This window comes from Atractosteus spatula, chromosome 7 (assembly GCF_055471065.1).
Source record: "Atractosteus spatula isolate fAtrSpa1 chromosome 7, fAtrSpa1.hap1, whole genome shotgun sequence".
NCBI classification, from domain to species: domain Eukaryota; kingdom Metazoa; phylum Chordata; class Actinopteri; order Semionotiformes; family Lepisosteidae; genus Atractosteus; species Atractosteus spatula.
In genome coordinates this window covers 48,868,328-48,894,334 of record NC_142712.1, presented here as the reverse complement: position 1 = coordinate 48,894,334, position 26,007 = coordinate 48,868,328, and the positions used below count along the sequence as shown (strand labels likewise).

Genomic DNA, 26,007 nt, shown 5'->3' with positions numbered 1-26,007 from the left:
CGAAATGGCTGAAATAAGCAAACATTTAGCTTTGTTTTGTGACCGCCATTTTGTCTCAAATGTCCGACTTTACCCTTAAGTGTGAAAAATGTTACAAACTGCACGGATTGTGAAAACAGGCTAGCCCTGCTAAAATCTATGCAGTAAATAAACCAAGTGAATCGTTTTTTCTATGCCAAGGAGCTTTTATTGGGTAACGTGTTGTAGGGTATTACAGAATAGTCAAGTATGGATAATATCATTTTTTAAACTGTGTTTCTTCGTGGTTTATTAGGCTTTTATTGAACATGCTGTTAAAAATCTCTTTGCATGCCTGCCATAGGTTTTTGACCCCTGCTGTAGAGGGAGGAGTCAGAGATTCACTTCAGAACGCTCAAAGGTTTTTCAGGGCTCTTGTACAAGTAAATACTTTGAGCCTTTGTACAACGAGCTGCATGTTTTATCTAAAATAAGGCTATAGTCTAAAAACTTAGTATAGGAAGGGGCTTGGTGGCTTTGGTATACATTTACAGTGGGTATAGAAAGTCACCACCCCCTTTCAGAATTTGTACCTTTTGTTGTATGACACGCTGAAAATAAAAACCAATTAAATTAGGCTTGCTCCATTTTTATTTACACACAGTAACCCTCATTAGCCAAGTGAAAATAAAATTCTAAAACATTCTGAAAATTAATTAATATTACAATCTTAAAATACCTTATTTGGATAAGTGAACATCAACCTCACAATTGCATTTGTAAACTTGCTCAAGTATAGCCAATCACCTTACAGATCACACAACAAACTAATTGGCTCCCACCTGTGATCAATTGCGGTGATTTAAATTAATTAAAATTTAATTAATTTTAATTCCACTGCTTGTAAGTGCATTTCAAAGCAAAGAATCTATTATGGGTGGAAAGGTGCTTTTAAAAGAACTTCGAGATAAAGTTGTGGAAAGGCACAAGTCAGAAGATGGGTATAAAAAGATTTCAAAGGCTTTAAGTATCCCATGGAGCTCAGTCAAGACCATCATTAAGAAGTGGAAGGTGTATGGCACCACCCAGACCTTGCCTAGGTCAAGCCATCCCTCCAAACTGGATGACCGAGCAAGAAGGAGACTGATCAGAGAGGCTACCAAGAGGCTGATGGCAACTTTGAACGAGCTACAGGCCTTTATGGCAAAGACTGGTTATTGTGTGCACGTGACAACATCACAAGTGCTCCAAAAAATCTAGCCTGTATGGGAAGGTGGCAAGAAAAAAGCCACATCAACTCTCGTTTTATGCTTTTTGCTAAAAAGCACCTTAAAGATGCTGTGGTCAGATGAGACCAAAATTGAACTTTTTGGCTGGAATGCAAAACGGTGCATCTGGTGAAAACCCAATACGTCTTACCATCCAAAGAAAACCATTCCGCCAGTAAAGCATCCTGGGGGCGTTTCTCTTCAGCTGGGACTGGGGCACTTGTCAGGATAGAAGGGAAGATGGATGGTGCAAAATACAGGTAAATTCTTAAAGAAAACCTGCAGCCCTCAGCCAGGAGGTTGAAAATGGGAAGATGGTTCACCATCTGGTTTCAACATGACAGTGACCCAAAGCACACCACCAAAGCAGCCGTACAGTGGCTGAAGGACAGGAAGGTGATTGTCCATGAGTGGCCTACTCAGAGCCCCGTCCTAAATCCCATCAGAAATCTTTGGAATGACTTGAAGAGGGCAGTCCATCAACAGTCATGCAGCTTGAACAATTCTGTCTAGGTGTACAAAGTTAGTAGAGATGTATCCAAACAGACTCAAGGCTGCAATTCAAGCAAAAGGTGCTTCCAACAAGTATTAACTGTTCTCTTATCCAACCCAGTTATTCTATTTTTTTTGTCTTTTTTATGTGCTTTTTTGCACTTGGATGTTGGAAGGTACAATTTGTAAACAAAACTGAAAAAAGTCTGATTTTATTTGTTGTCTTTTTGGGCTTTAGGGCAACAAAGTTGAACATTTTGAAAGAGGGTGGTGACTTTCTATACCTACTGTACAATTCTATATTCCCTTTCCTGTGCAGAGGTCTTTGTATAGAACAGACTACGCTCTGCCCATTTTGTTTTGTAGTTAAGTCATAATTCATGTACTACAGCAAAATGACTGATAATTTTCTGCCCTCTTCATGTTATTCCAAACCTAGTGTTTCACTCTGATTGTGATTTTTGCCATCATGTAATATAAATGGATGTGGTAGGGTGACATCACCTTTGTAGCAGTTGGGCTGGAAACTGAGTAATAAACCATCAGTTTGCTGGAAATTGTGAAAGACTAGATAAGTGCACCTGCCATTTTCTGGGAAAGAGGAACTTCTTACTGTAGCTCTGAGTAAGGTTTATTAAAACCCTCAATTCTGTTTTGTTTTTTGAAGGATTGAAAGCTGAGTTTTTTTTGTCTATGGAAACAGTGTGAAGGCAAAGCCTGCCATGTTATTTAAGCTAAAACAAGACTATTATTGAAAGCAGTGGAAACTGTAGTATACCTTGAGGGCTGCGGATGAATTATTCAGACTGAATGCATAATCCTGGCTAATCTGCTTCAGCTGAGGGATGGGAGAAATGTTATTGGCTAGACTCAAAACCGAAAGCTGTGATTTGTCCTTTTCCGAAAAGAAAAAGGTGTAATTAAAACTCAAGCTTTCTCTTTTCCGTGCCGGATCTGGGGATGTGGAGGATTTTCAGTGCGATAACTCAGCTGAGCAAATCAAAAAGAGTCAATCAAGGTGACATGAGGATCTTCATGGATCTCAGATATCTGAGGCACTCAATGGGGAGGATGTCTTTTGTTTGCCTTTGTGCGAAACATCAGCTTTAGCTTTACAGGATCTTGCTGTTTTGAAACATTTGAAACCCTTTATCGTTTCAACACACAGTTGTGTTATACCGTATTTGTAATCGGGGAGCATTTATGCAATGAAACTCTGGTGTTGAGTTATTATTTTCTTTGTTGTAGCACGCTGTTAACAGAAGTGCACTGACAGAGAGGTTGTGCCAGTTCTAATCCTGCAGTACGTCTTTCTAGCAGTTCAATAAGAGTCAAGGTGTCATTGTCTGAATTACTGCTGTGCACTTTGGTGTAATTAAGTATAAATGTGCATATGTTTTTTTTTGGTATGTTTTCTAGCTATTTCTAGTATCTATCCATTGCACATGAAAATTGAAGCACTAGTACTTGGATCTTGCGCTGACATCAAGGAGAAGAATTCTTCAAGATACCCTCTGCATTTGTGTACTGAGCATTTCTAATGGCAGTACCTCAATACTGGGTGGTTGGTGGACTCCTGTGATCATACTGTTATGTACAGTGATTCTACCTTTGACCTTTGGAGAGGGTAGCTCTCCAGTCTGTGGCCATTGTGTTGGGGGAAGCAGTGATATCTGAGGTCTGTTTTGGTGCTCTTTGGCAAGATGAACTTCATCTACAACTTTACATGCACATCTTTTATTTTTTGTTCCAATGTTGAAAGCATCAAATGGTATGACCCTTCGCCACGTAACTAAGATTTTACTTTTGTGGCGCACAAGACGGAAGCTGATTTAAAAGATCACAGGCTGGGGTTAAATTTTAAGTGGAATTTATCGTATTTCGGTAAGACTGTGGAATCACAGTTGGGACCTTTCTCAGTTTTGTTCTGAGTGTTAACAAGGTGTGGTTCTGCGGAGTGATGCTGCATGTTTTTCAAAACCCAGTTCGTCTGCGTCATTCGTGCCGGTTTTTCACAGGCACGGAATGATTTGCGAGAAAACAGGATGTGTTTGAAATGAGCTGCGTGCATGTTCACTCTCTGGCTGTACCTGTGGTGGTTTCCTCAGGCTTAAAGCCACAGCAGTTCGTTTTGTGGTCCGATCTTGCACTGCCAGCATCTCTTCAAACAGACGAAGGGGGAGGGAAAGAGATTCTTCAAGGAATTGGCCAGTTTGTGAGGAGAGGGATTTTCTGGGGATGGGGTTGTGTGGCATTTCCGAGCACAGCCTCTGCAGCAGATTGAAACCCCCATGGCTGCAGAGGTCAGTCCATGGCGTTGCCCTGCGTCCGTGGGCACGTGGACAGGAGGGGTCAGAGTCCTCTTCTCGGCGTACCTCCTACACCCCATACCAGCTGTCTGGCCTGCACGTCTCCCGACTTAGGGGCTCTCTGACCAGGCTCGGAGGACTCGGAGGTCATTGCACCTACACACCAGGAGATTGCAGCAGAGCCCGGAAAGCTTTCCTCTTGTGCACAAAATCAAAATCTCACTCCAGGTCAACTTGTCCATGGAACTGTCCCGACTAAATTCTTATTGAACATTGTCTTTGTGCACCTCACAATACAAGCTCTGTATTTGGAATTTCTTGTGTGGGGCTTTTAGGGTCTGATGAGCCTTGTGTGGTCCTTATTCTAAGCTAGATTACAGACGTAGTCCTCCAGGCCAAAGAGGCTGAGAGCCCCCTCTCCGGCTGGTTCTTTCCTGTGTTATGTTGCCTGAAGAACCTTCTGCTAACCCTTCTAGTGTCTCCTGGACCAGCCCGCACATGTTGGAGATGTAGAGTCCCCTACTGTATATTCTTTCTGCTCCGCAAGGTGTGCCGCATTCCCTGATTAGGGCTTAGGAGCCACTGTGAAGAGAGCAGGCTCTCCTAGTCATCACACTGCTGGCTCTGAGCTTGCCAGAGTGAATCTGGACAAGTGATGCAGCCAGTCTACTTGTTTATAGACTTGCAGCTTGCAAGGGGGTAGTTCAGGCTCTGTAGCGGGATGTAAGATATTTAAATACTGGGGAGTTTTATAAATATATAATCATTGATCGCTGTTGTGTCCCTGTAGCTGGAACTGGGATTCTGAGACACAGAAGCAGGATGGAAAGTGAATCCTGAACCAGGTGTTGTTTCAAAGAGGTACTCGTACACTCGGGTGTCGAAACACTGAGAGCCGTTGCATGGAGAAAGGAGTAGCCCTGGAACGTTCTCAACACCTGACCTGACCTCCGTACGTGGACCTTGAAATACTGCTTGAGCATGGATTGTCCTTTCTTAAAGCTCAAGTGGATAAGCCATGATTAACCCAGAATTGTCTTGAGCTGCACACAGTTCCGAACTTGCGGTGTAAGGCTTGTGGGATTTTTGGTTATTCCTTAGATTATTAAACCTGCATTTACAAAACTTAGATATTCTATTAATCATCAGTTTACCATAAACTGAGGTTCTGCTGAATGTTAAGTTACTAAGAACACCACTGTATTACTGGAGAATAACTATAGAACCTCAATTTATAGTAAAATGTTCATTCATATGGTGTCTATTAAACCCTTATTTAAACAAAAAAATTGCCTCAGTTTTTAGTTGTTTTTTTTGTTATATGCTCTGTAAGCAAAGATTCTGAAACCCTTTTTTGGATTTTTGATGGGTAGATTTAAACCTGTGTTAGGCAAAACGGTAAGGCCTTTACTGTCCTTGATCAGGCCGTTTAATCAAAGCCTAAAGATGTGTCATGAATGTTGTTTTGAAACTAGAAGCCGCTTACAGTATTGAGCTGCTTTGTTGATTTGATTAAAGTTCGGGGGTGTCTTCACTTGAAGGGTCAACTGCTTGTTTTTCCACAGGATGGGCAGTGAATGATATCCATTATCAGTCTTTGAACCCCTGTACATCCTGGACTCCCCATCCTTTAACTTCCTGAGGTTTATTGTTCTGTTCTTTTATTTCCTGGTGTCACACAGCTTGAGCTGTTGTCAATATCTAAACTGAAACTAAAATGATGGCGTGGCCTTTGAAAACATTTCCTCTTATTAGGAAATGGGCGTTGCAAAGCCTCTCGCAAGGTTCAGGTTTCGGGTTTTGTGAAGTTGCATGACACACACCCAGGTCTGCAGTGTTTTCCGGATGTGATTGGTGCAGTTTCCAAACAAATTGAGTGCCTGAGTGAGTTTTCAGTTCCCGTGTGGGGGGGGATCCCGGGATATTTGCTTAGAGTTTCATACAGATGATCGAGGAGGACCTTTGAAAAAACCTGGGTTTTAATCTCCTCCACAACCCTGCAAGCATTACGCCAAATATCACGGTTTCCCTTACACAAGCAGGTTTCCTTTGGAGCACGAGAATTGTGGTATTGCGATTGCCTTCCTGGCGTTTCTACAGATCTGGGCTGTGTTCTGCCCTCTCTGGCCCCAGTCTGACTCAAGCTTGCTTAGCACCTGCTGTGGGAGAGCACTCAGCCACGCCACCTCGGGCTCCGTGTGCTCGAGAGAAAGGGCAATCGCAGAGCGCTGCAGAACACACTTACTCGCGATGGGGAGGAAGAAGATGGTGAGGCCCTTCCTGGGGGCCTCTGGTTTTAAACCCAGAAGGACCAAAGAGATATCGGGTGACGGGTAGTTCTGCCGAGTCTCGGTCGGGGGACCAAGTCCGTTGGGTCATGTGTTCAAGGAAGGTTGTGGACCCAGAAGAAGACAAGAAGCACCGAGTTACTTACCCATTATGTGCTGATCTCACCTTCTGGCATCAGGGCTTTAGTGCCAGAGAAAAGATGAGCTCTTTATTCTGAACAGGTGCAAGTTATTCCCGCAGGCACACTGAGTGCTGGTTGCACTGAAGTGAAACACCCGTGTAGGCGACATGTGGCAGTCATTCTGCACCAGTGGCCCCACTGCACAGAAGATCTTGTGGAGAACCTTGGGTTTGCTTCACCAGTTGAATTACGAGCCCCGTGGAGTTTAGCCGGGACAAATGATCAAACCCCTGCTTGTGGACCATTGGGTAAGATCCATACCCTGTGGTGGTCTCCCATCCCACCACAGACCGGGCCCAGCCTTGCTTAATTTCTGAGGTCAGACAAAATCAGGCTACAGAGGTGGTACCAGTGGTATCTTTTCCTTTTATCCCAGATTATTGGCTAACGGATACTGGATATTAAAATAAAAAGTTATTAATATTGTCCTAAATGTGCAATTTAAACACAGTTCAGTTGTCTGCTGTATTATTCCCTTCTCTTGGTCCTGCAGTGGAGGTAATGTGGTAGTTGAAGAGTTAGTTTCTTTAGTTCTGTATTGAGATTCTTTGTTTTAATTTTTGGCATGTATCCGGAGCACTGGAGAAGAATCGGGACTTTATTTTGATTGAAAATCTGCCTTTCCTCCTATGGTGACTGGTAATCGATCAGACACCTTGCTCTGCTGTTGGTGTCTGAATGAGGGGGGCCTAACGACTTTCCTGAAGTTCTGTGTTATTAGCAATAAGTTTATTGTGTTGAAGTTTCATCTTGAGAAGAGAAAATGGCTGAATTGTTTTATGCCCAAACAAACGGTGCTTGTTGTGAAAATCTGTCATGCGTTGTCTTTTTAGCGAGCTTCCCTGTGCAAGTGAGATTCCAGAATGAAGAGGCAGTGTGCGCTTGTTTTTCATATGAGCACTTTTTTTTTCCCTATTTGTGACCAAAAGCATTTGTTGCAGCTCGAACAATTGTCCATACAGAGCAGTACCGCTCCTGGACCCGACACAAAGGGTCTTTGTGCAAACATATCTGCCTTGGTCCCTCGAAATAAAAGCTCTTCAGTGAACATAACTGCATAAGCTTTCAATGTACTGCCCAACGGTGAAGTGAAAAATGCATCATCGATGCACTGTCGTGACTTATTGAAGAGCTAAGTTTTGGCCCTGAAGTCTACTGAGTAATGTCTGCTTAATTTCATGGACTGCAACCCTAGTTCATAATCTCTCCTGCCATCTTTTTGTCAGTGAAGCAGCTGCCTGTCATGTACTTAACTGCTCCAGTGTTGTGCACCAGCACCTGTAGCACCCCCACAAAACCTACCAGGTAGCTTTTTCCTAGATCTCCTCCTCTGTGTGTGTCAGGCATACAGTACTTCCATTAGCCCCGCCTGCTGCTGTCTAGCGGGGATGACTCATAGTGTCCGTCTGCTCTCCACTCCCCCAGCGCCCCGTATCTGAGGTTTCGCCTTGGACACAAACAAGTGACGTCTGAGTGTTAGTAGCGATGACGAAATCGACAGCGATTTACCAGACTTGGTGTGTTTTAAGGGTGGAAAACCTGTTCTGAGCTCCCAAGTGCCACAGCATTGTGTGTATGGATTCACAGATTTGTGTATTTGTCCGTTATGAACGCTTGAACAATTTGCATGCTGCTGTGCTGTATTGATTCTGTGGGTGAAGGATGAGTTTTGTTAATGATTACTGGGGGTTTCCAGTGAGAATGTTTCTGAAGTGTGGCTCTCATTGGTGAAATGAAATGCGAGAAGTATGCTCTAACTCCTATCATCATGGTGTCCTGTCTGGACATGTCCTGCCCAAAGCAGCCTTACTGCACAGCATGACCTTGCGCTGTTGTCATACGAGATCAGTTAGTCTAAGCTTTTCTGTATTTGCAGTTTTTCATTCTGGAAGGGGTTACGACAGTGTCAGGCCAAATGAAATGGTTAACCAGATTTGTGCAGCGAAGTGCAGAGGCCTTGTTAGAGCAGGCAGGTGAAAGCGCTCATTTCTGTTCCTGCTCTGGCTCCAGGCTGAAGCTGCATGTCAGCTGGTTTCTCTTAGACATTCCTGGCTGCTCGACTGCTCCTCTTCTCTTGCACGGCAGGGCCAAGCGCTTTACAGGAAGTTGTCGGCTTTCCACAATGACGCCGCCTCGAATGACACGGCAGCCTCCCCTGTCAAAAACTCAAAAGGGCAATAGTTTAAATGTTCACGGTGTGAAAAGCGCACGTTTTGTTTTCGTTTGGAATATTTTCTTCAAAAGGCACGCGTGATTTAATCAGAAACTACGCAAAACGTGCCCAGCTCTCGCTCTCGTGAGCGGTCCTTGCTGTGTAAGGGACTTGAGGACTGGGATTAGGTTCATTTACACTGAGCTCTGCGGTAATTTATGGGTTTTAAATGAAGTCTTTTTTTTTTTTCATTGGAATTTTAAGTAGATTATTGCAGAGATAATGGCCCCTTTTCCCTAAAACATTATCATCGCCTCTTGTTTCTGGTTCACCGTCACGGCGACTCGGAGCAGCTGAAGTCCTGCTGGGAATTAATCTTCCTGTCTTCGGTAATGGGGTGGGCGAGAGCACAGCAGAACGCAGAAGGACCGGTTGGGCCCAGGCTTCACCTTGTCATTTAGAGCAGCTTGATTTTCGTAGTTCAGTCTGAGCAGGGGGCGGTTTTTAAGGTTGTTTGCGGATTGAACCATTTCAATTCATTTGCAGTTTAGAGCGCTCAGTGCTACGAGGCCAATAAAAGATCTCGTTTCCCCACCGTGTTGTGTTGCGCAGAGTTTTTCTGTTCAAAAAATCGATACAGCAGCTCATTCATTATCTGCGAACTGCGAAGTTCAGTTTAAATACCTTACAACATGAAGTGAACTACTACTCTAATATTCTTGACTTGTACTTAAGAGATCAGCGTCTTTATAAAACTAGATTCTTGTGTTAATGAACAAGCAGCATTTTAGTAGCTTGAACGTTCTGTTGTCTTGGTGGATTGAGGAATTCCCTGGGTGTAAGGTAGAGAAACTCAAGAGTTGTGTAGCTAAGATCATTGTTTTTTTTTATCTACATGTAGTAGATACATTTTTGGTGCATTTTACTGTAGTCTGACCTGTTTAGGGAGAATTACAGTGTTTTGTGTAAAAGTGTATTTGCTATTCTAGGCGTGTCTAAAGTTGAGACTTATTCTTGTCTGAGAGGCGTGACTCCCACACACTTTGGATCTACTGTATAATGTGGTTTGTTCAATGCCATCTCGTGTGATCCTGTGCTGTATTAAATGAACCCTTATTGTGAATGCAGTGCCTTGTGACCTATTGAGTTCATAGCATATTTTTTTCCTTGGGCTGTTTATACATTGAAAAGACATCTCCTGGACTTTTCCTTAAAGGGGAAGTGGCGTTATTTAACAAGGTTAGCCTGGTCCTTTGGGATTAATGTCTGTGAACTGTGCAGCTCTGGCTCAGTTTGTCAACACTAATATCCTGTTGTTGTTGAGGGGCAGATCTCCAAACAAATATTTAATAGAGCATCTTCTGCACTTAGATTTTTATATAATAAATCCTATTTTTTTGTAAGCATGGTATAAGCTAGCTCCTTTTGTAATGTGTAACAATTAACGACCTACGTATTGCAATACCCCAGTTGCATAAGAAAATAATATCTGGGAAATGCACCTAGAAAATTGTGAAATCACAATCTTATGATTGTGACTAATCCATTTGGGCAGTTTTGTTTTCCTGATAAGTTTTATTTTTCTGTCTCCCGTATAAACCTGCTTGTAAGCTTGGAGGGAGTAAATCAATCTTGTGAGCAGTTCACCTGGCCAACAGGCAGCGCAGCTCATTTCAAAGAAAAGGGAAATCTTTCTTCCAGGAATGCAGGGGTGGTATGCAGCTGATGGTGAGGCCTTTCTGAGAATTTCATACCCAGTTACCGAAGGTGTTAACCCCAGCTGCCTGGGCTCCAGTCCCATGTGGGCGGCATCCTGTGTACCCCTTGACCGTGCCTGCTGTCCACCTGTGTGTGAGTGCAGTGGGGCCGTTTCTGTCTGCAACAGATTCATCTACCTGTACAGTAATGAACAACCGGCACCGACACAGTGCAGTGCAAACAAATAACAAGCTCCATTTTATATAGTGCCTTTTAAAGTAGCATATTTTATTATACAGAAGGTATAATAAAAGTTATAAAGATTGCAGGTTCTGAAATAAATCTATAAGGAACACGAGCAGTTGGAGGTAGAGTAAGGCCATTAGAAAATGGAGCAGGACCAGAGGCAGATCAACGAAGGTTACAAGGTGGGGAGTAGAGTGATAATAAGTCAGATAGATACTGAGGTGCCCAGCCATGCAGAGCCATGTGGATTTTGAAGTTGACTCAAAACCTGACAGGCAACCAGTGCTAGGACTCCAGGACAGGAGTCATGTGATCACTTGCACGCCACCCAAAAAGCACATACCTGCAAACACATCTCCGTCTCGACTACGCTATAACGAAGGGCTCCAGTTTGCTTTTATTAATTTGAATCACTTTGATTCTTTTTAAAAAACTATGGCAGGGGTGTTCTTACATTTGCTGCAATGGCAGTTCTTGGGGAAGATATCCCCGGTTTTGTGGTTCATTGAATTCTTATCCTGTTCCAACTGCCTTGTACGAATACTGTAACTATTGTGGTAAGGAAGAAGAACGCAGGTAAACGAGGATAAAACTGGAATGGCAGCAGCTTTGCAGGAATCTCCTTAAGTCTGGCTGGGGCGTGTCCATCATACAGAACAGTGGAGTGATCCTTATTTCAATTTCAGTCTTTGTGGTTTACTTTCTCCTTAGATGATCGGATACCCCGACGGCAAAATACACGTCTTTTCTGAGAATATGGGAATTTAAAGCCAGAAACCGGGGTCTACTGCGCGTTGCTTTTTTCCCCCCATTTGCCGTTCACAGAGGGGAGACCTCTGTCATACGTCGTCGCAAGTGACAGTTGTATAAAGGTTTCATGAAGGAGTCGTTTCGAACAGACGTGTCGGATAACAAGCTGGACATTCCCATAACGTGTCCCACTTCCATCTTGCAATCCTCGCATGTCAGCGAGAACGCTGTGTGGCCAAGCACCTGTCAAAAGTGTCTTTTTACTCCTGTACAGTATCGCGGGGCTCTTCAGCCACATAACAACAACCCGATGCCTCTTGTTTCGTGTTTTCCGGCTGCGGGCTGGGGGCGAGCCGGAAGAGGAGCGGCGGTGGGGGGGGGCGTGGCCAGCGCCGCAGGGCTCGCGCACGGCGCGCGGGAGCGGCAGCGACGCCGCCGTCAGTCGCAGCTCGCGGTCGGAGCCGACACGCCCTCTGTTGTGCGCCAACATTCAAGGGAAAGTAACGTTCCGAGTTTCCTAGGAAGAGCTAAGAGCTAAGAACCGGTATCAGACCGGTTAAATATAAACGGCAGAATCATGTTACACAGGGCTTCCCTCTCCCATACAAAACTATATTGCTCTTATTGCAATTCTACAATTTCGCACGTTATATTACTTACTGTCACCTCAGAAAACAGAGGTGCAGGAGTGAAGATACGAGTACCAAATATCTAAAGAAAGAGGGGGCGGGAGAAAACGTTTAAACATACTCAATCATGCCACGAGTAGACCTAAATTTCATATTAAACACTATTGCGGAAACATACGCCGTTAAACAAAGAAAGGCAACAGTGTTAGACTTTGCCCTGGTCCTGGAGCTGCCCGAGACGTCTCCTGCTGTGTGGAGCCTAATGTTTTGCAGTATACGACAGTCTGCATCAGCAGATGAAGTTTACCACACCCGTAACCCTTCAAGATAATCTTTAATTTAGACAGTTTCTTGCACACGAGCAGCAGAACCAAGTTCACTCTAAACCTCCCAGAGAACCAGCTCACTTTACAGAGGATGGGGGTTATGTGCCAGTCTAGAGTACTTTTAGCTAGAACACGGGCCACTGAATTTTGGGTGTACTGAAGCCCGTTGAATACTTGACATTATACCCCTGCAGGTAAGGCATTAGTGTAAGCTAATCTTGATTAAGTATAAGCGTGTGCCAGTATTTCTGCGTCGGGGCAAGTCCCTTAACCGAGCAAAGTTCCACAGGTGAAAGAATGCCCCTGTGATGTTTCTAATTTTACATGACAAACCCAGAATTAAAAGCAACACCAAGGTTTCTGACATTTCCTTTAAAAACAGTCGAGTTTAAAAACAGAGAGCCTGTTTTCAAAGTTTAAATGAGTGCACCTCAATTCTAGACCAACAACAGAACGAGAGGCACATGAGTTGTATTCATTAGTGTTACAAACACCCGTTATTCTGGCCTTCAATTTCAGTGTCAAATGGTCAATCTCTCCCAATTCCGAATGTCCACAAAAGATAGAATATGGGAAATTATCTTGTTTTTAAGTGTTATTACTATTAGATCTTCTCTGTGTTCTTCTATTCCTTTATCCTGAGAGGTCGTAATATATTTACTGGTGCTTTCCCATCTTCAATCAACATCTGTTTTTCTCTTTAAAATGGCAAACAGAATTGCATTTGCTTAAATAGATTTGTTTGGTCTATTTTTTTGTGTTAGATGGTATCTGCCTTTGCAATTTACTTTTCTTATCCATTAGTTTTTTTTTCTTACTCTCCGGGAAGAAGCCGAGAGGGCTTTGACAGATGTAAATTTGACATGGATTGGCAGTGCTTGGAAGATGCTGATAAGAAATTGGTCCTGCATTTTCTTCCGTTCTGAAGGAGCTCGGCTAACTCCGGGCTCCTTTTTCACATGCAAATGAAGTCTGCCAGACCGCTCGGTCAGGGGATGAAAGAAGACTCCCGCTGTAAAGCTCCTCGGGCCCGTTTCTGGTTTTGTGAGCTGCAGCAGCCTTTTAGAAACCTGCAGCCAGGTGCTGCTGCAGCTGCAGCTGCAGCTGCTGCTGCTTGCAGGTCTGTTGCCCTGGAGTGGGAGGAGATTCACAGAGCCGAAACCACGCTGATCGTATTGCTTTTCTGCTTCGGCGTTGCAGTTTGCACGGCAGCCTCCAGCTCGTAAAAAGTGCTGGATTGATCTCGGTGCCGTGCAGCGGGGCGGTTCTTGGTTGCTCACGGGCTGCTGCTGGCGATGAGGGCAAGCTGATCCCTCTGGACTGGGCGCCCTCTCAATATTTGACCTGGCTGCCATCTCGTCGACTGTGCTGTTGATCAATATAGGGCCTTTCCAGTGGCTTTTGATTTTAATTAAAACAGCTCATGGGCTCCAGAAACTACCGTACTCCGTGCACTAGTAAAAAAATGTGTATCCATGATGTGAAACAGCCTAAAAAGAGTTTGTGTACGTCTGTACAGTATGACTGCAGTCTTCACCCCCTATTGGAAAAGTGCCCATAGTTCTTTCCAGTTGTAGCTTCAGGGTCCCCATGGTGGTATTGTCTCATTAACAGTCTCCACACCTGACAATTTTCTGCAGGGGTCCTGTCAAACCCAGGAAAAAAGCCACATTTAAAATACCTATCAAAATCTCCATCCCACCCACACACCCACACACAGACTTCTTCTGATGGTACTACGGTATTCACATTCATTTGCCTCTGAAGAATGTTGTGCCCAGTTTCTGGGGGCCAGGACTGGTCTCGGCAGGGCTCCTACAGGACTGCTCTGCCCTCCTGTCTGTTTTTACCGGGAATCGTGGGGAGCTCCTGGACAAGTCTCCCTTGTAGCCCTGCTCCTCTTCCCATTGTCCCTGCACATTGGTACGCAGTGCAAGTGGCAGTTCCATATTTTATCTGAAACTGTTTTCACACAGTTTAATTTTTTTTGGTTTAACCCTAACCTTTATTTCATTGCATGTTCTCTAATATTTGCCAAGCGTCACGTGTGTCTTATTTATAGAGTGTTCTGTACGCTGAGGTGCCATTTCTTTATCTGGGCCATTTGTTTGTGGGTGCGAATAAATCATTCCAGTGCACCTAAAATGTGTACAGTATAAAACAGAAACCTCTGATGCTGAATAAAAATGTGTTGTCGACACTCCTATAAATCAGCCGTGAAGTGCAATATTTCCCAGCTGGAATGAGATGCAGAGTTTTTATCACACAATTGCAGGTGCAGCTTGGACCTGCTGTGCTGCTTCCGTGTGAATTGACTTCCTTTGTGACTGCAGAGCTCTCTGTGATTGCTGAGAGTCCATTCAGCACATGAAGGTCAAGGGACACATCCTGCTTTTACCATGGCTCTGCCCCCAGCCTGAAGGTTTTTAACAGGCGGGCTGCCAGAAGAAGACCTGTACAGTAAGCAGAGATGCGGTGGCATTTCTAGTCTAGGGTAGGTTTTGTGAGGCTATGAGAGGTGGTGAACCAGAGTGAAATTAAATTTGCTTTGCTGTGCTGTGCTTCAGTCTGCCCAGTTTTTTGCTGTGAGAAAGAAGCAAACCTCCTGGCGCAGATGGGGCACCAGTTCAGTTCATCTTGGGTTTTACATGCAGCAGGCTGTCCAGGGAAAAATGGCTGTGAAGAATTTCTGGGATTTTCATGCTTAATTGCCTTATTTTGAGTGAACATGCACAGATATCTGTCCATCTGTTATCGGGGAAAACTGCCTATTCCAAGGGCAGATCTTGGGAACCTGGAGCCAGTCCTGCAAGCATGAAGGGGGGCTACCCTCCAGATTGGAGGCCATGGGCACGCTCACCCAATTCAGAGACGGCACTCAACTTAGCCGGGACAGAAGGGGGGAAGAGACCGGAGGCCGTAGCAAAAACCCCACTTGAATTAACGGGGAAAATGCAAACTCTGCACAGAAAGGTGTCCCAGGCTGGGATCGAAAAAGGACCCAACCGTGCTAACTGCCGCACGGTCATGCCTCCAAGTTTAAAAAAGCTGAGTGGTGGTGTTGTTCATCAGTGCTATGCTGTGTGTGTAATCAGCTTTAGCTTGCATAACCTGAAGTAGTTGCAGTGGGGGTTGTGCTTCTGTCTTGTCCCTTCCTCAGGGAGTTGTAACACCGAAGCATGTCGGGGTCTTGCGAGTCGTTTCCTTGTCATGGGGTGACTCGGGGGGAGCGTGCCGCTTGCGTTTCCACAGGACCTACCCCACAGCAGCCTTTCTGGCTGGTTTATTTATGTCCACGGATGTACACGTTTTTATAACTTGCTGTCTCAGGAAGGCTGGAAGTATCGCCAAGGATATCCGTCATCCTGGTTTCTCACCTTTTCCCCCCCTTGCCTCTGGTAAGCATTATAGGAACACAAAGACACAAACTTCCAGATTCAGAGACAGTCTCTTCCCCCACACTGTCAGATTACTGAAATCTACCCCAACCACTGGCGCGCACTGTTTTTTTTTCCTCTCACACTGACTTTTTTTTGTTAAGTTGTATGTTATTTAACTTGTTGTTGCTGCTGCTGCTGTTCTGTGTTTGCTTTTGGCGATTCCTTTAATGTCTCTGTATTGGAGCATACATGCAAAGAAACATTTCATTGCACTTGTGCATATGACAAATTAACTGAACCGAACCGGTAAAGAGCCAAGATACCAGTCAGGACTGTTTTTCACCAGCTAGGTCCGGCAGTCCCTAACTCCAGGCGAGGTTAGGAGGTGTGGCAGTAATGAGACGATCAGAGAACTCTAGAGGCCAGGGATCTAGATCTCGGATTATTTTGGCGTGGAAAACCTAAGAGCGGAATATACATCTCATGGCACAATAATAGCATTAAATATACAGCAAGATTACTTCAGCTTACTCTCCTTTGAACGTGTGCTGGGAGAGAGTGCCTTGCCTTTGCCCCTCTGCTTGTAGGCAAGTTAACATTCACACAGGCTAGGAAGGCAGCGTAGGTTTAAAAAACGTTTTGCCTTGGTTCTGTTATCTGAGCAGGGGGAGACTGACTGAGCCAAGCCCTGTCATCAGCGGGGCAGGTTGGCCAAGTGGAGGAATGGTACAAAAGGGCATCTTTGTAGACCACTGTTTCTTGGTCATCCCCTGGCTAGTTTCTCTCCACTTCCACTTAGTTCTGTAAACTCTTGACCTTTTCTGAAACCATGGAGGATTTAATAAAAAGATGAACTTTGAAAAATCACTTATTTACATTCACTGGAGTCTGTTGTTAGCTCATTGCATTTGTTTACATTCTTAAGTCCTTTTGCCTTCATTTTGCCTTTGCTCTGCTAGTGGAGAGAGTTCTCTTCATCTTACCTGTTCGTCTTCTCCGTCTTGCAGGTCATTATGGAAACCCTCTGAATAAGTATATCCGGCACTATGAGGGCTTGTCGTATGACACAGATGTTCTGCATCAGAAACACCAGCGAGCCAAGAGGGCCCTGTCCCACGAGGAGAGGTTTGTGCATCTGGATTTCCATGCTCATGGCAGGTGAGTCCATGTTCTCTCTTTTTTTTTTTTTCCTTCTTGAACTTTTGGCTCAGCCATAACATCCTTAAAGACAACGACACGAGGCATTGCAGTCTGTACAGTAAGGGAGAGCTGTGTTAATGGTAAGTCGGTAACCGAGCAGAACAACTTCTGCTCTTGGCGCTAGTTAGCAGGAGGCAAAGGTCGTTTGTTGTGGCCAGTGGACAGTGCAGCGCTTTAAAGAGGCACCTAGTTTGAAATGGTTTTGTGCAAACACCCGTCTCCTGCAAGTGAACTTCCCAATGCCCTTCGTTTTGTGTCCCAGAGATCTTTCGAAAGTAATAACAGTGATTGCCACCTTCTTTTAAATTTATTTTGGGCTGTAGAATTTGCATGTGGCATATGTCATGATTTAAAAAAAGAAATCTGAACCAGTTACAACCAACACGAGCAGCTGTGCCCTTCCTCTGAAGACTTTGGGTTGTCCTCCCGCTGTCTTCTGTTCCAAGTGTGTTGGCTGAGGCAGGGCATTGGAAGAGATGGTCTCCGAGTGTGAGGGGGGAAAAAGAGGAAACTAGAATGTGCACATGCATACAAAAAAACATTTCTGGAGTAAAATGGGCAAGTGGAAATGGCCACGTTCAGATTTCACTATGTTGAAATATCTGTTCTTTCATTCCCTCCTCCCCCCCAAGAGTGCGCTTGTTGTTCTGGAGTAAAGGGGGGAGAAACTGTCTACTCACTACACTCTTGCACCATTTGTATGTATAGGCAAAAAACTGAAACTGAATTATAATTAGCGAGTTCTGGATTGAGTCTTTTTGTAGTGCTTTTGTAGCTGTATGGAGGAAAAATGCTCCAGTTTAGGCCGTAAACGTAAAGCATTGTCAGTAGAACAAAATGTTTAATAACGGAGCATTTCACACCTGCAGCAGTATAGTTAACCAGTCATCGATATGCATTAAGAACATTCACTTGCACGCTTTGATTACACACAGTATCGATATTCCTTAAAATTAAGATAAAAGTTCTTTCGATCCAAAACATTAATATTGGCACTAAGGCAATCCTGGTGCTCGTCGGGAAGAGGCATCGGTCACAGTGGAAGGAAAACCAAAGGCCGCTTGCTTCCAGATGCTCTACCTGCCCCGGGCTTTTATAGACTTCAAGACCCCTCCCCCTTATTCTCATTGGCTATATGCAAATGTTTAGTGATTTATTGGACTACACATAATAAACGGGGAGGAGCAATCTACCATGTGCTCAGATTTGGAAGCTGCCATTTTGTGTCTCCTCCAGGTCAACACAAGGATACATAAGCTTGCACTCCTTCATGCACACAACAGCCAATAGGAATGCAGTAAATAAATTACATTGGCCATAGGGCAACTTGAAACAGAACAGAAAAATTTCAAAAAATTATTAACCCTTTGTTTTGCTTGAAAATTGTGGGACACTATTGTAGAAGGAAAAGAGCTGATGCTAGCTTGACAAAATCCAGTATACCCCTTCTCTTAAGCTTCCTCTAGTAAATTGCACTCAGCTTCTCGCCACATGTCCATGAAAACTAGCTGTTTCAGGAAAAAAAGCCCAAAGACTTCAGATATGGAGCAGGTTGTTAAAGGACTAAATATAGTTATTCTTGAAAAGCATTTTGTGGTGGATGATAAAGAACCTGATTTCTGATGGACTTTAATCAAGAAATAAATCTCCTAGCACTTTTATTACATTTTTCCTTTATAGAGGAATGATAAATTAGTGTGGGATAATGAGCCGCCATTTTTTTTTACCAACCTGCTTGGTGATGCATTGATGGAATTAACATTTCATGAAGACTGTTTAAGGCCCGTCATTAGAGGAAATTCTCTCTTCATAAAAGCAGCCAACATGATGAGTTCAGTTTTTTTATTCTTTTGGAGTTAAAAATTGCAGCAGTGCTTTAATCAATGATGAAAGGCATTAGTAAATAACCTGCATCTACAACACAGTGTAGCTTCCTAGCTGGTCAGTTGCCAGTACATGAGGCAGGGAGTGTCTTTAGACCATATGTTCCTACATACCGATCAAGATGTGGAGCATTATTCTGCTCCTTTCATTTTGAATGGTGGCGCGGTGGTCAGCATTGCTGCGGCCCTGGGTTCAATTCCTGGGGGTGCTGTCTGTGTGGAGTTTGCATGTTCTCCTCGTGTTAACGTGGGTTTCCTTCCACAGTCCAAAGACATGCTGGTCGGTTAATTGGCCTCTGGGAGAGTTTGGCCCTGGCGTGAGTGTCTGTCTGTGCCCTGTGATGGATGGGACCCCAGTTCAGGGTGTATCCTGCCTTGTGCTCGTTTCTTGTCGGGATAGGCTCCAGCTCCCCCGGGACACTGTATTTGATGAAGCGGTTCAAAAATGGATGGGTGGTTCTTGAACGGTAGTGTGTGATTCTATGAAAATGGAAAAATGCGATTCTTCTCTTAAGGCTGATCAAGTGCAGCTGCGTTTTTCCTCTCATCCAACATCCTTGTCTGCGCCCATTGCCATCTGTGCTGCAGTCCAATAAATTACATATTTAATGCAATGCAGATGTTTTTTTTTCATTATACCATCCCAATATCGTGTCCCACTGGCCCACTACCCCCCCCCCCCCCCAAAATGATCGGATGCTTGAGGAGCACAAAGGGCTGCTAGTTACTTCAAGTGGTCAGTCGAAATCCTGTGGCCGGACTGCCTGACTGCTTGGTGAGGTAACGGCCCAGGTGGACAAAGAGGCGTCAAAGCACGCTCTCTGATGTCAGCCGCCTTCGTACAGGGGCGTGGTTTGAAAGATGTGGTAATACCCTTTCTTCTGCTGCTGGTGTGCAACACGAGCATGACATTGACTAACCTAATTGCACAGCGTAACGTGCCGTAAGCAGGTGTTGGAAGCAGTGCAGCTTTGGCTTCAAGATCCCTTTTCTGGTCCCTCCAAATTGAGGGTTCTCTACACGGCACACATTCTGCTCCCAGCTCCTGTGTGCTTTCAGACAGCTTGCTGGAGCCTCGACTTTGACAGACAGACAGCCTGACCTTGACCCTGCTGGATTAGGGTCTCGCTACTTCTGTAACAAACCCTGCACAGGAGCCTCTTCTGGAAGGGCTGGCAGGGGGTGGGAGAGGCAGAGAAGGGGCCTTCTGCGTCGTATGTTCTTTTCCTTATTTAATCTCTCCGTTCTTGGCTTCTCTCGGCCCTGGTTGCTCCAGCACGTCTTGCATTAAGTGCGTCGAGGAACGCTACATAATTATTTTTCATTCTCATCTGTCATCCGAGGAGACGCAGCCGAAGAAATAAAAAGAAAGATTTAAAATTCATAGCGGCGTTTCAGATTGCCTCTGCAAGCTCAGTCTCTTATTTATAAAGATTGTACTTCTGCCTTGGGCTCAGATACAGCTTCTGCTGATTCTGCCAGATAGGGGGGAGGGTTCAGTTAAGTTGTCTGCCGAACAGTTGAGTTTGAATCGATGTGTACAAAGCTGTGTTCTTGTCGTTGGCATCTGCAGAGGTTCACTGAGCATTGCAGAGGGAGAGAGAGAAAAGGCAACTTGTTCATATAGCAGTTTCTTCAGCTGATGGCTGTTCAGGATTGTACTGCTAGTGTGCTAAATCAGGGAGCGTTTTCAGAATTCATTTCTCCAAGCACTTTTTTTAGAAAGACTTTCTATTCAGTATTTCTACAGTATTTCTGGCTAGAAATGTAGCCAGACTGAGTCCAGCAGTCAAAGGGATTTTCTGCAATAGTTGGCTTTTCTCAAACACTCCAAATTCTACTAAGTGACAGGTGTCTTGTGTAAGCAGATATCCTATTTTGCAGTAGTGCAAAGTGTCGGCTTTCTGCGGTTTTTAGCAAGACTGCTTAAGTGCTAGGAATCTCCATTGTGATTTTTTTTTTTACTTGTGGTTTTACAGGAACATTTGAACTTAATCTGTGTCTCAGCATTTCTAAATAAAATGCATTGCTCCTCAAGCTGAACCAGAGCTAAACAGGGCATTGTCTCCTCCCAGTATAAGCAGTCTGTGACTTAGGTCAGATTTCTAACCTTTCTACAATTGTTCCAGCTCGGCTGCGGTTTGGGAAAAGTGCTGTAAGTCATTGTCATGCCAGTCATGTCTGTTGATGCCTAGGTAGAATTTGTTGGTCGCATTCAATGTGAAATCAAACATTTAAGTCTTCAGTGCTTGTCGGTGGTACATATAAATCCTAAAGTCTTTGGAAACTACGGAAAAACATAAACCCATTCTGCAGGCATATCCTCAGTAATTTAATGTTGGATACTCTTGTGGCTTTGTATTTTGTTTTTTAACCTCCAAACAAAAGGCCTCCACTAATTAGGTAAGAGGTTTAGCAGCGCAGCATGGGAGCTGCTTATCTGCATTGACACGCTTACTCCAAATGTATTGGCTATTTTATTTACTCTCAAATTGACACTGTCAGTGTCTACCATCTGCAGTAGTAGGCCTTTATATGGCCAGGTGAGCTGGAGAGAGATGTTAGTGCTACAGAAATGAGAATCCAGCAGCACTGTCATATCAGTCAGGAACTTTTTTATTTTTTTCATTGCGGTGAAACTCCACACGCTTCTTCTACCATTTTCTCTCGCCCCCTCCCACCCCTGTCATGCAGAAAGTATAAGACTCCTTGAACCTTGTGCCAGCTCTTCTCAGGCACTGTCCTTCACCACGGTGGCCTGTCGTACTGGAGGAGCTGTAGCACCACCAGCACTCTTCACTCCGGCTTCTTGGGGGGAGTTGGGTTCCAAAAAGTGACCCGTCCTCAGTCCTTCCTCGCTCCAGCTCATGGAGAAACGCGTGGCTGTGAAGGCGAGAGTCTGTCCAGATCATGAACCCCATGCCTGACTGAAAAGGCATGAAAATGCTGAGTGTTAATCTTTCTCACGATTATGTTTTAGATGGGGCAGTTCGCTTGGATGGGCATGGTTCATGGATGTGTGGTATACTGTACTGACTTCAAGGACCATTGCCTGTACCTTTTCCTTGTAGGTTGCGAGAGCCATTGTCTTGGCAGGACCAGACATGCGAATCGTTCTCGGTCTTGAAAACTGTCGTTATTCCTGATGCGTTATTTATAGTTTTTCTGCTCCGCTCAATTTCATAAACCATCGCAGAGGTTTTCTCTGTGCTGCTTGTTCATGGCTTACCTTTCTACTGGAGCAGAAGATTTGAGGAGCGCAGTGTGAATATGGATGGAAACCTTCAGGATTACAGTTACACCTCTTAGTAGATTTAAAGTTGTTCTCAAAAGTTTGCAGATGAGAGCCACCTTCTTTAATTAAAAGGCAGCTACCACACACGGTTAAATCGATTTGTGATTTAATTAGTGATGGCTGAGGGCGGGGTGCTGTGTGTCTGACTGTGAGTCATCGGTGCCCTGGGTGACTTCACACACAGCTGACCTTTCCTGAAGGCACTGTAATCTTTAGTCTGATTCCCATCATCTGCAAATTGATTTTTCCCCCCTCTCTCAAGCTAAATGAAAATTTCCAGGCAGAGCTTACTTTTCCAGCCCAAACGCTGTACGTGCTTCTCAAAAAATCTCTTATCTCTGAGCCCCGAGATCAATACAACTCCAAAGAGGCTGTCTTATAGCAAAGACATACCCAGTGTGCGTGTGTTAGCTGGTACTGTGTATTATTACCACCTTCTTCTGCCTTTAAATAGGACACTTCCTTTATTCAAGTAATAAAGTTTGGGCATTGGCATCTCCGAACGGTTTTTAATACCTGTGAGATTTTGTTTGCACTTGGTACAAAATGGGGAAAAAAAGGGGGCGCAGGGACTTCCTCAGCATGTTGTTTTTAAGTTGTTGTCCCTTCTTCCAGAATCCCATCCAGCAGCTAGAGGCTATTGGCTCATCCGTGCTCCCATTCCTGCTTCTCTTCTCTGCGGCAGGGGCTTCACCTGGTCCCAGGGTTGGGGGCCTTGTGCACCCAGAGTGCAACAGCACACATCACAAACAGTGCAGTGTCCCTGTTGCTCCTTAACAGAGGGCCACGGAGGTAGAACTGAGTGGACACTGAGCACAGTGCAGTGTAAGGCTGCTAGTGCCATCACAGAGGGGTTTCATGATGGCGCAGTGACCAGTGGACACTGGCATTGACCGATTTGGTGGGGTTGGGGGTGGATTCCAGGCTGCGGCCCCCTATGGTCCCCGAAACGTCCATAGTCGCACTCAAGCCTGGCAGCTCCGTCAGTAATAAAAACCAAAACGAACCAGCCCTGTTCGCCGTGCGTGCCGAGAGAAGGGAGAGGCGGTGGCTGTTCTGCCTCGGGGCCTTGTGGAGACCGAAAGCCCTCTCTATAGCGCGAGGTGACCGCCCAACCATCTGTAGTTCCATGCCACATCCTGGCACCACGCGAGCTGCAGCTTCCTGTGGCAGCCAACGCCTCGTTCCGCGGGTTGCGCAGGCGTGTGCCCCCTCCGGCAGCAGGGGGCTACTTCGGCACGCGGCGTTCCCGTCTTCGCGCGGCACCGCGCTCCCCGCCATGCGCCGGGGCTCTCTTCCATCTGTGGAGTTCAGCATACGCTGGCTTCAAATTTATCCATCTGATTTATAGCTCGGTTGTCCAGTACAGTCTGAAGAAAAATTGCAGTGATTAATTTTAATGCTCAAATGATTTTTCCTTCAACACGGCAACAGGGGAGAAAAGGCAGTTCTAGTTAAGAAGCTGTTGCTGTTCTGCACCGTCTGTGCACATTATAAACCCCCTCATGTTGAGTAAGAATATTTCCATTCTTGGCGGCACAGGATTCCCTGTTTAAGGACTGTGTTGTTTTGAAAAATTTAAATAGATTATTTTTTTTTCAATAATCTCTTTGTAAAACTAAGTAGATGGTAAATAAGAAGCAGAAGTCTGTCAACAACCTACAATGTATGTCCAAAACCCTCGACTTAATTCCATAACTTAATTCTGTCCTTCATTTCTCAATAAATATTAATACTTTTTTTTACTGCAGCCAGACAGGAAGGAAGTCCTAGTTGTAAAGTAATTTGAACGGCTGCAAATTCTTTATTGTTTCTTTCAAACAACATGGCTTGCTTTTTTTTTTTTACACCCTTTTGGATCCTTCAGTCTGCAGTATCTACAGTGCCTTACATCGGCCGTCTTAATTGCACCCTGCCAATGGTGTGTGTGTGTGGGCTTTTTTTATGCTTTTAACAGTCGTGCACAGTAATGATTAACTTGGCCCGGGCAGGTTTTTAGAGGTGACAGAGATGGAGTTTGGAAGGTAGGCCTGTCTTGGGTGCTCTTATCAGTCAAGATTAATTGTGTATTATCTGGAACCACAGTTGGGTGAGTAAAATATTGCCTGACAAAGCTGTTAAAATGTTTCTGTTCATTCTTCGGGATATGTGACCCGGAGTATACTCGAGCCTCCCCTGGGTCTCTCTTTCCCCTTTGGTTTCACTTCCTGTTTTGGTTCAGTTCAATTCAAATTCAGTTCAAAGTACCCCAGGGAGGGCTGACATCCTAAGCATGAATACCATTTTTTTAATCAGTTTAAAGTCCCATTCATACTTCAGCTGCTTAGCACAGCAGCCGATTTAAATATTGTTTTCAAATTTGTGTTGCAAAAAGCAAAGACTTCAAAATCCGCTTTGGCAATGATAGTAGTGAGTGGTTAAGCTGAGCTTAATTTCAGCTTCACCTTCTGATCTGTGTGGAATGCTGCCATGGCAGAGTGGCGCTGTCTCATGGCAGAGTGGCGCTGTGTCCGATCTGAGACCGCGGGTGACCAGGATCGAATCCTGGCAGGGCCAGATATTACAAACGCTGAAAAAAAGAAAAGTTCTTCACTCCGATACCCACCCATTTTCTAATCATTTCATCTAATTCGGGGTCGCGGAGGAGCCAGAGCCTTTCAGCCTATCGGGTAAGCAATGGGAGCAAGGCAGGGTACACCCTGGACAGGACGCCAGTCCGTCGCAAGACAGACGGACGGACACAGACAAGCACACATTCACGCCCGGGCCAGTTTTCCCAGAAGCCAATTAACCTGCCAGTATGTCTTTGGGCTGAGAGGAAACTGGAGAAAATCCTCATGAACATACAAGCTCCATGCAGATGGAACCCCAGCTCAGGAATTGAAGCCGGGGCCCCAGGGTTGTGAGGCGACAATACTCGCCACTGCGACGCAGTGCTGCCCTTCACTCCAATATGAGGCCAGAACATACGTGGCCTGCAGAATGAGCCATTGTTTCTTGTAGATGCGTGCACTCTCTGGGGATAGGCTAATGATGGATTGTATTCTTCACTACTGAGCCAGAAAGTTCTGATGGGATAGGTGTATGGACACCTGCGATCAAGAGGATGGCATGTAGCTCCACACATTCCAGAGCAGAGATTTAACTATTGTCTCTTAAGTGCGAGAGATGCCTGCTCAGCATGCAAATGAGTATCCTGTGTGACAAAATGTCTAGCATAAATCTTTTCAGGGCACATCACACTTCCAGGCACGTCATATTGTTCCTGTGCGTATGTGTTTGCGGCACTTGTCTTCCGTGATGGGATTAAAGCACTAAATTAAGACAACCAGGACTTCAGTGGTGTATGCTGGAGGTCATCTCAGAAAAACTAGTGGCTCATTCTTTCAAAGATCTCAGTATTGTTCTTAACCCATGGTGTGCTTGGCTTAGAAAAGGAGAGGAACCCATAACACTCCAATTGCATAGCTTATTTGATCCATTTTAGGATTTACAAAAGACTGGGCTTCAGCACAGATGGCGTTGATGAATCTTAAATGAGATGAGTTTATTTCAGATCATCACATCAAATAAACTTTTTCTGCAGCTTTTGAAACAAAGCTTTGCGATATATCTAAATATAGAGATGAGATAAAAACAAATGCAAACAAAACATAAGGATTGAGGCTAGACTTGAAAGTACACAGTGCTGTATGCTTTGAAATGTCCAGTGGCTGAAATGGATTAATCTGCTATGGAGTTTTCTTACTATCCTAAGAAGAGACACAAACATCAGGTTTTCATATAATAACTCTTCTTCAGCCTTAGGCTCAAGGTTGTATTTTCACTGTTGAAGCGAGATGATTTTTCAACAGCTGGTAGACTGACGGATGATTCTCTCTGAAAGGTCGATTTGTTCAAGCTCGCAAGAGGAACCGAGTAGGGGGCAGAGAGGACTGCGAATTTCGAGAA

General features: G+C 44.7%; 1 protein-coding gene across 1 annotated transcript in view; it reads left to right on the top strand.

The window, feature by feature from the left end:
• adam10a (ADAM metallopeptidase domain 10a) overlaps positions 1–26,007 on the top strand; it is a 94,548-nt gene that overhangs the window by 9,103 nt on the left and 59,438 nt on the right. The window contains exon 2 of the mRNA XM_088920416.1: positions 16,686–16,836. Within this exon, the coding sequence (XP_088776542.1) occupies positions 16,686–16,836 (151 nt within the window). The remainder of the gene's footprint in view (positions 1–16,685; positions 16,837–26,007) is intronic.